The sequence below is a fragment of the Cajanus cajan genome, chromosome 4 (genome assembly GCF_000230855.2).
Source record: "Cajanus cajan strain Asha chromosome 4, NIPB_CcT2T_4, whole genome shotgun sequence".
Classification (NCBI taxonomy): Eukaryota; Viridiplantae; Streptophyta; class Magnoliopsida; order Fabales; family Fabaceae; genus Cajanus; species Cajanus cajan.
The window spans coordinates 10,980,965-10,989,706 of record NC_138520.1 but is presented as its reverse complement, the minus strand read 5'-3'; the positions used below and the strand labels follow the sequence as shown (position 1 = coordinate 10,989,706).

The 8,742-nt window shown below is 29.1% G+C and overlaps 1 protein-coding gene across 1 annotated transcript; it reads left to right on the top strand.

Annotated features, from left to right (window-relative positions):
* Nucleotides 1-3,241: 3,241 nt before the first annotated feature.
* On the top strand, nucleotides 3,242-5,834 carry ACHT4 (atypical CYS HIS rich thioredoxin 4). The gene is made up of 4 exons (XM_020364364.3): nucleotides 3,242-3,667; nucleotides 4,250-4,426; nucleotides 4,541-4,705; nucleotides 5,244-5,834. Exons 1-4 carry the CDS (start codon nucleotides 3,401-3,403, stop codon nucleotides 5,523-5,525), a joined length of 891 nt encoding a protein of 296 aa, XP_020219953.1. The 5' UTR covers nucleotides 3,242-3,400; the 3' UTR covers nucleotides 5,526-5,834.
* Nucleotides 5,835-8,742: the final 2,908 nt, after the last annotated feature.

The window sequence follows — 8,742 nt, the reverse complement described above, 5'->3', positions numbered from 1 at the left end:
GAAGATGATGAAAGACTCCAACAAGACAATGAACAAGATCGTCTTCTACAACAACCTCAGCACGTAAGCACATTCAGTTTCCCATCACACATGCATAATGTTGATTTACAAAAAGATTTCACCGACCCAGAGTATAGACATGCACTTGACCATGTTGACGTCAAGTACACTCCTGACAGCCTATTTGAAGGCAGAGTGGATTTTATTACTAGAAGCCAAAAATGGGAGGTTCGTAAGCTATCAGGTGAACATTCTTGTTCATCCCCTATTATCACACAAGATCATGTCAACCTTGGCTATGTATATATTAGCAAAAGTATTCTTGCTTTGGTGGAGACTGATTTATCAATTTCAATTCCAACAATAATAGCACACATCAAAAGTGCTAAAGGGTACACAATCTCATACCGCAAAGCATGGATGGCAAAGCAAAAGGCAATTGAAGACTTACATGGCAACAATCTTACCATGATTTACCCAAGTTGCTCAATGCCATGACAATATTTCTTAATAGATTTGTTGTTGAGAAGCAAACAAGGCCACTATACAACCAACAAGGTGAAATTGTTCATGATTATGTTCAATTCCATAGAGTATTTTGGACATTTAAACCTTGTATTCATGGGTTCAAATACTGTAAGCCCATTGTTCAAGTTGATGGCACATTCTTGTATGGAAAATACAAAGGAACTCTCCTTGTGGTAGTGGCTCAAGACAGTAACAATAAAATCTTTCCAATTGCCTTTGCAATTGTTGAGGGTGAAACAGCAGATGCATAGTTTTTCTTTCTACATTATCTCAAAAGACATGTTTGCCCCAAGATGGCTTTTGCTTAATTTCTGACAGGCACGAGTCAATAAAAAATGTCTACGCTAGACAAGGCAGTGGTTGGACAACGGAGAATTCAGTGCATGTGTTTTGTATTCGCCATATTGCCCAAAACTTCATGAGACATTTCAAGAATGCATAACGAAAAAAATTAATCATCAACATGGGTATCTACTTCTTATCATTAATTATTTTTATTTGTTTGACCATATTTTGACAATTCTAAATTGTTCATTTTTTGTTAATCTCATTTCACAGCTTATGGGATGACTGAGCCAAGATTCAATTACTACTACAACACACTGAAGAGCGAACCAGAAACCGAAGGTATAATTGAATGGCTCAACACCATACCAAAAGAACAATGGACTCTTGCATGGGACGATGGAGACACATGACTACCAACTTGGCTGAGGCAATTAATTCCATTTTTAAAAAAATAAGAAATTTGCCAATTTATGCAATTATCATGTCGACTTATAAGAGATGTAATGCCTTATTCATCTAAAGGGGGAAGGAAGTCGATGCTAAACATAGGCTGACCAACTTTATACTAAAATAATCAATAGGGCCATGAGAGATACATAATCAAAGACTAATAGTCATCATGTCCTTGAATTTGATCGTCACAGTACACGTTTTCTGGTACAAGAGACCATTAACCCAAGGGAAACACAACCAACTAGAAATTTCACGGTTAGACTATATGACAATTGGTGTGACTGTGGAAAATTCCAAAAGCTACACATGTCATGCTCCTATGTTGTTGCTGCATGTAAGCATGTTCACCACATTACAAATCTTGCATAGATCAGGTATACACATTACAGTATGTTTCAAATGTGTATAACGAATTATTTGGTGAACTACCCAATGAATCTTATTGATCGGATTGTGAAGAACTGTAAATCATATCAAATCTGGAAAAGATTAGAAATAAAAAAGGTCGTCCAAAGTCATCCAGAATACGCACTGAAATGGATATGTTTGAACCAGGACAACTAAAAAGATGTTATCTATGTAGGAATGTAGGTCACTCCAAAAAAAAATATTTTTACTGTCAAGAGAGTTCAAGTCAACAAACTTAAATTGATAATCAAATGTTATGTTTTTCAAAAATTTCATGTTCTGTAATTTCATGTTTTTAAAATGTTGTACTTTGTTTTTACCATTTCTAATATTTAATATAAAAATATTGTCATTTATTTAAAATTTTATTTAATTATTAAATTTTATTCTTTAAAAATTATTTAATTTAAATAATAAATATATTTTTATATTCTAAAAACTTAACTAAATTATTTTTAAAAAAAAAATAGTATAATCCTTTTAAAAAACTGAAAATTAAAATTGAAAAACGAAAAAATAAATTCAAAAATCTGGAAGAAAAAAAAACAAAAAACAAAAAAAAACCCAAAAAATATGGAAAAAAAAACCAAAAAATGAAAATAAAAAAAAGCCCAATAGAAAAATCAATTACCAATCGATGTCTCAAAGATTTTTTGAAATTTTCACACCTAGACCTCAAAAATAAGTTATTTACATAAATAATAATAAGCCTAGGTTATTTAAATAAAAAATAATAATATATTAAAAAAAATCTCTCTATATCACATCTAACAATTTTTTACGAAACAAACGTACTTATTTTTTAATCTTTATCGTAATTAGTGAGATTCAAACACTTATAATTTCTATATTTATTTAAAAATATTTAAAAATTAATAATATTTATTAAATTAACTAATATTACATTTAATCCTTAAATTTTAATATCTTAAATTTAATTATTGAATTTGTAAAAATAATTAATTTTAAATATGATTTTTTATTATTTAGAAATTCAATGAAAATATGTACATAAAAAAGATAAAAAGAGAGAATATTTTGTATATTGGTATATACGCTGTGTTCTGTTCGCTATTTGGATACTAATTTTATTCAACCAAACGCAGCACAAAAGAAATGGAATGACGGAAACTATATAATATATTCCATCTGGTTTAAATTAAAAAAAGAAAATTGTGGGGAAAAAGAAAGATGAAATTTTAACGGTGATGATGCGGCTAAGAGCAGACAGAGCCAAGGGGCCCTTTATCCGAAACCATTGATCAAATAAATCGAACCAAAACGCAACACAACGTGTCGTTAAGCCTGCCAACTTCGCTGCACGTGCGGGCCCCACCACCTACCTTAAACGACTCTTAAGTCTTATCCATCCTACTTTTCCACGACACCACAACAATTCGCCGCGTGTCTGCACATGATCACTTTCCCACCGTCTGATCTCACCCACGCCTCATCACAGCCATGCAACAAAAATTCCACGCTATCCATAAAAAAAATTCAACTTTATCTATTCTCTCACTCTTCACTCTTCTCGTTTATTTATTTATTTATTTATTTTCTGTTCCCATTTCAGACCCGCGACTTTACACGTCGATGCTGCATCACTTGTGGATAAAGGCGCATCCTTTTTCTGAATAAAGCGTTTTTCTCTTTCATTCAGGAAACCTAGGGAACGCACAGAGGTTTTTCTCGTTTTTCATTTGTTGTGTTTTCTGAAGCGAAAATGGCTGAGGTTTTGACCAAGGCGAGTTTGGTTTCTTCATGGCGTCGTGGGGATGGTCAACAGCAGTATCATCATCATCGAAGGGTTCCCAAGAGTTGTAGCTTGGTTTCTGGGGTGGGAAAGTTCCCTTCTTTGAAATTGAAGTCTCAGATTGTCAGATCTTCGTCCTCTTCTTCTGAGTTTCAGGGTAAAAAGCTTGTCTTGCATGGAAATAGAGGAATACCCGTCAGGCTCAATTCGCGATTGAGACCTTCAACGGGGCCTCAGGTTTGTAAAATTTCTACCCTTTTGGGTTTTCCTCTAAAACTCAATTTATTTTTTAATTTTTGGGTTTTTTTTTTTGTATTTTTAAGGAATTAAGTCGCTTTTGGCTTGTGGGGATTTTTTAGTTTTCTTGAAAAGTTTTTTTTCTTTTTTTGCCTTGGGAAGATTTTGTGATTTCTCATGGGTTGTTTGGAAATTTATTACGGAATCTTGTAGATTACCCTTTGAATTTAGTTTATTGTATGATTCTTAGTTTTTTTTTAACGAATTAAGTCCCTTTTTGTTATTGGGAATTTTGTTAATTTTCCCGATTTTTTTTTTCTAAATTGCTTTTATTTTATTTTATTTTATTTTATTTTGGGAAGATTTTATGTTTTTCCCATGGGGTTTCTAGAGCTTATGGAATTTTGCAGACGACCCTTGGAATTTATTTTATAATTTTTGGGTATTTTTGTCTTCTCCAAGGAACTATGACCCGTTTGATTGTTTGAAACTATGTTAATTTTCCTGAGAACTTTCCAAGTTGCTTATATTCTATTTTGGGAAGATTTTGTGTTTTCTCATGTGATTTCTGGAATTTTGCAGATGAACCTAAGAATAGGGAAAGTTCAGAAATGGTGGGAAAAGGGGCTTCAACCCAACATGAGAGAGGTCACTTCAGCAGAAGATCTTGTGGAATCACTGTTAAACGCAGGGGACAAATTGGTGGTAGTTGATTTCTTCTCTCCTGGTTGTGGTGGCTGCAAAGCCCTTCATCCTAAGGTATTCTTTACCCCCTTGATCTATTTCACAGATCAACCCACATGACATTTTGTGATTTCATGATTGGCTAATGTGTGTAGTTGTTCTGATGTTCCTTGGTTTGTGGTATGGCAGATATGTCAATTAGCAGAGATGAATCCTGATGTTCAGTTCCTTCAGGTGAACTATGAGGAGCATAAGTCCATGTGTTACAGCCTCAATGTCCATGTTCTTCCATTCTTCCGCTTTTATAGAGGTGCTCATGGTCGATTATGCAGCTTTAGCTGCACCAATGCCACGGTTAGTGTACATGCTATGTCAATTTTATATTTCATATCTGGCTTGATAATATTATGCCTAATTTGGTTAATTCATATTATGCTTGTGTGAGATCTGGGTGGCACATTTATGCCTTTTGTTTTGTTCAGGAGATTTGACCTTCCTTTTTCACTGAAGAATGTTTGTATTCAAGTTTAGAAAGCTTTCTTACTGGAAAAAGCTCATTAATTTTTGTAAATAAACTCTCAAAAGCTCTTATAAACTTGTATTCAAATAGATTCTAACTCAACCACTATGCAAAATTGGCATTTAACTAATTGTTCATTATTGCATTATCTCTATTTTAGCTCTTTAGGATAAAAGTAAGATTATATATTTGAGGAATTCTGTCAAACTGAGATCAAAGATTAACATTTGTTGCACTACTTGAATAGTAGATGTTGAAATGCATGTGTTAGCTGGAGGATAAGTTCATGTATTATGTTGCTTCATGGTAATATGATATATTCCTTAACAACATTCCATCGAAGGTAACTCATAAAGTTTGATTTAATTACAGATCAAGAAGTTTAAAGATGCATTGGCCAAACACACCCCAGATAGGTGCAGCTTGGGCCCAACCAAAGGGTTAGAGGAGAAAGAGCTCCTTGCTCTCTCTGCCAACAAAGATCTTTCCTTCACCTACTCACCAAAACCTTTACAACCTGCACATGCCCCCACAAATGAAGAGTTTTCAACCAAAAATGCTCCTGCTTCTTGTTCAGGATCTCTTCCTTTAGCTTCATTGACCCTTAATTCTGAGGTCTTCAAGGAGAGAACTTTGATCACTTCTGGGAGATGACGTGGTCAGCTTGTAAGCAAAACCACTCTTCTGACTCCATCCCTTGTACAGTGTAGATTTGGTTTGGTGTAATATCTTCATGTAGTATATTAGTGAGAATCATTGAAGATCAAGTTATAGATAGTAGTATCAATATGATAGTGTGTATTCCTCCGAGGCATGTCTTTTTGGATCCATGCCTTGCTGAGATTTGGGAAATTGGAAGCTGTAGAATTGTTACTTTTTTTGTGTGTTTGAGGAATTGCTTCCTATTGTAAAATGAATGTCATTTTTTTCATCAATGGATATTTTGTTTCTATTTCTGAACCAGTTATTTCTTGAATATTTAATTTTTCCCCAAGTTTTGTATTTTTGTATTTTTCTAGATGCTGAAATAAGATATGAGGTATTGTGGTTCTGAGATCCCTGTTTTGATTTGAGGGAATTGTGGTGGAGTTTCACTTTCCTTTGAGGGAAGGAAAGGGGATGGACTATTTTTGTTCACATGCTTGGTTGGTAGTTGAAAAGGGGATAATCATCTTAAAGGGAACGAACGTTCATATCAATATTGTGTTGGTAAATAATATTAGAGTAAATAATAGTAAATTACATTACTCTTTTTGATAAATATGAGCATTATAAAGTCTTTCTGTTTTATGTTAAATATATAACTTAACTTTCCAAAAAAATATATATAGTTTTTGTATTATTCTCCTTTTATATATTAAAATATAAAATAAATTAAATTTTTTTATCTCTCGGGACGATTACGGAATAAAGCTGTATTTCTAAAAGTCATATTTTTATGAATATAACTCAAAATGTTATTATTAAGAATATAAGAAAAGATACAGATTATTTAATATTCTTAGAAATATTTTTAAATTTTTAAAATAATTTAAATAAAAATTAAATAAAATAGAAGTTACAAGAATTATAAATAAAAAATTCAATGAAAATATCAAATACTCACTTTTTCATCATGGAAATAAAACTCTATTTTATGAGAATAAAAGATATCTTAGATTGATGTTGCACAACATTATAATAAATGACGAAATAAATATTTTTATTTTCATATTTTGAAAATAAAGAAAGATGACATGAAATAAATACTCTTTAGAAATATGAGTATTGTATTATCATTCTTTTATTATATTAAAGTATATAATTTAAAGTATTTAAATTAATATTTTTTAAAAATATTCTTTGCAATTAATTTTAGAAAATTTATAATAATTCTAAAATAATAGTTAAATATGTAAATCAAGAAATAAATTGTTAAAATGTAATATTTTTATTTATTATGAAATAAAAATGTCTACTTAACATAAAATAAAAAGATAATGTAGTATTTATATTTTTAAAAGGATGATAATAACGCGAAAGGTATTTTGACAATAACTTTGCAATAACGAAAGTTAACAATATATTAACGAAAAATTATAAAAAATAGTGTTATATATTAGAATTTATATAATAATAATAAAAAGACTAAATTTTAACGTACAAGAGGAATGCATTATAACATTCGTATTTATTGAAGAAAAACGTAATTTTATTAATTTGAACTTCAAATTTTTTACAAGTTATATTAAAAAGAATAGTAAATAATATTTTGTAAATTATTCATGTATTTAAAAGAAACGACTATTTTGTGAAATTTAATATTTCAAGTGTTAACTTATTTTTGAGAAAAATATATTTTATGTTATTATTCAATACAAACTATTATGTATGGTAAAATTTTTTACTTTAATAATAATCACCCAAAAATTACACTAAAACTAATTTTTTTATTGATTAATTCTGCGAAGTCTTTTCTATTAACTGTGCATAGTTGGATACTCATTAAACTATTTATTTTACAAGAATTTAATGAATATTATTAACATAATTTTTTACGCAAATAATGAAATCAAATCATATTTCATATATATATATATATATATATATATATATATATATATATAGTTTGTCATTGAATGATATTATATATATTTTATTTTTTCTATTTATAATCTATAATTATTAATAAAAATAATATCAATTTTAATAATAGTTCTCCTCTTCATTTTTTTATTTTTTGTCGACTCAATTGTATAATATACTCGTAAAAGTGTGTAGTGTTTCATCTTCTTTAATAGTGTCAAACTTATAATGATTTATTTATTTAATTTTTTTAGAAATTTTTTTTAACAAAAATTAATATTTTTTATTAATTCATCAAAATTATTTTTAAATTATTTTTTTTATTGTTTTTAATAAGTAACCCATATATACTTATTAAAATAATATTATTTTATAATAACTTTTAAAATTGTTAACTCTAAATATTATTTTATAATATTATTTGAATTTTCTAGAACCTTTACAAAAAGTACGACACAGTGGCCGACGACGTGACTTTTCTTGTGATTTTTTGGATAATGTCACTCTCTATTCATTTATTTTAGTTTAAGAATACCACATCATTCCCATATCTAAATATTTAGGGAAACGTCTAAAAGAGTGATTTTACTATATATATATATATATAAATAAAAGTTAATCACCTATACATTGTTATTCTAAAATTTTTTTATACAGATAACTAATTATATTTTTTAATTGTGTTATGTCACTATAAATACATTACTTTTAACAGTGACTTAACACAATTAAAAGATATAATTGGTTGTCAGTGTAAAAAAACTTTACACTGCTAATGTATAGGTGATTGACTCTATATATATAGGGGGGGTGGGTAGATGGATCTGGGTCTGCGGACCAGTTCATAAGCCCGTGAATTTTGCGAATAACGAACTCGTTTTTTTCAAATTCGTATAACTATATTTAATTTTTGAGCTCGGCCCATGAAATCTTCGGACTTGGCAGATTTAATCAGCTGGCTCGCGGGCTAGTCCGCAAATTTCACTAATTAATATTTTTAAATATTACAATTTTAATATTAAGTCGTGTATTTAATTTTTTAAATTATTATGACATTAAAATTATGTTTAGTTAGTATGTATTTGTCATTTGAATTATTTTTATGACATTTTGATGTTTTTATTATTGAAAGTTTGGTATTTAAGTATTTATAATTATTTTTATTTTAATATTTTAATATTTAGTATTTTAAACCATTTTAACTGTTGATAAATTTTAGTATGATAAAATTTAGTTTATAAATAAAAAAATATATTTTTTCTTTTAATTTTATGTATTTTTATTTTAAATTTTTATTTTTTTAACC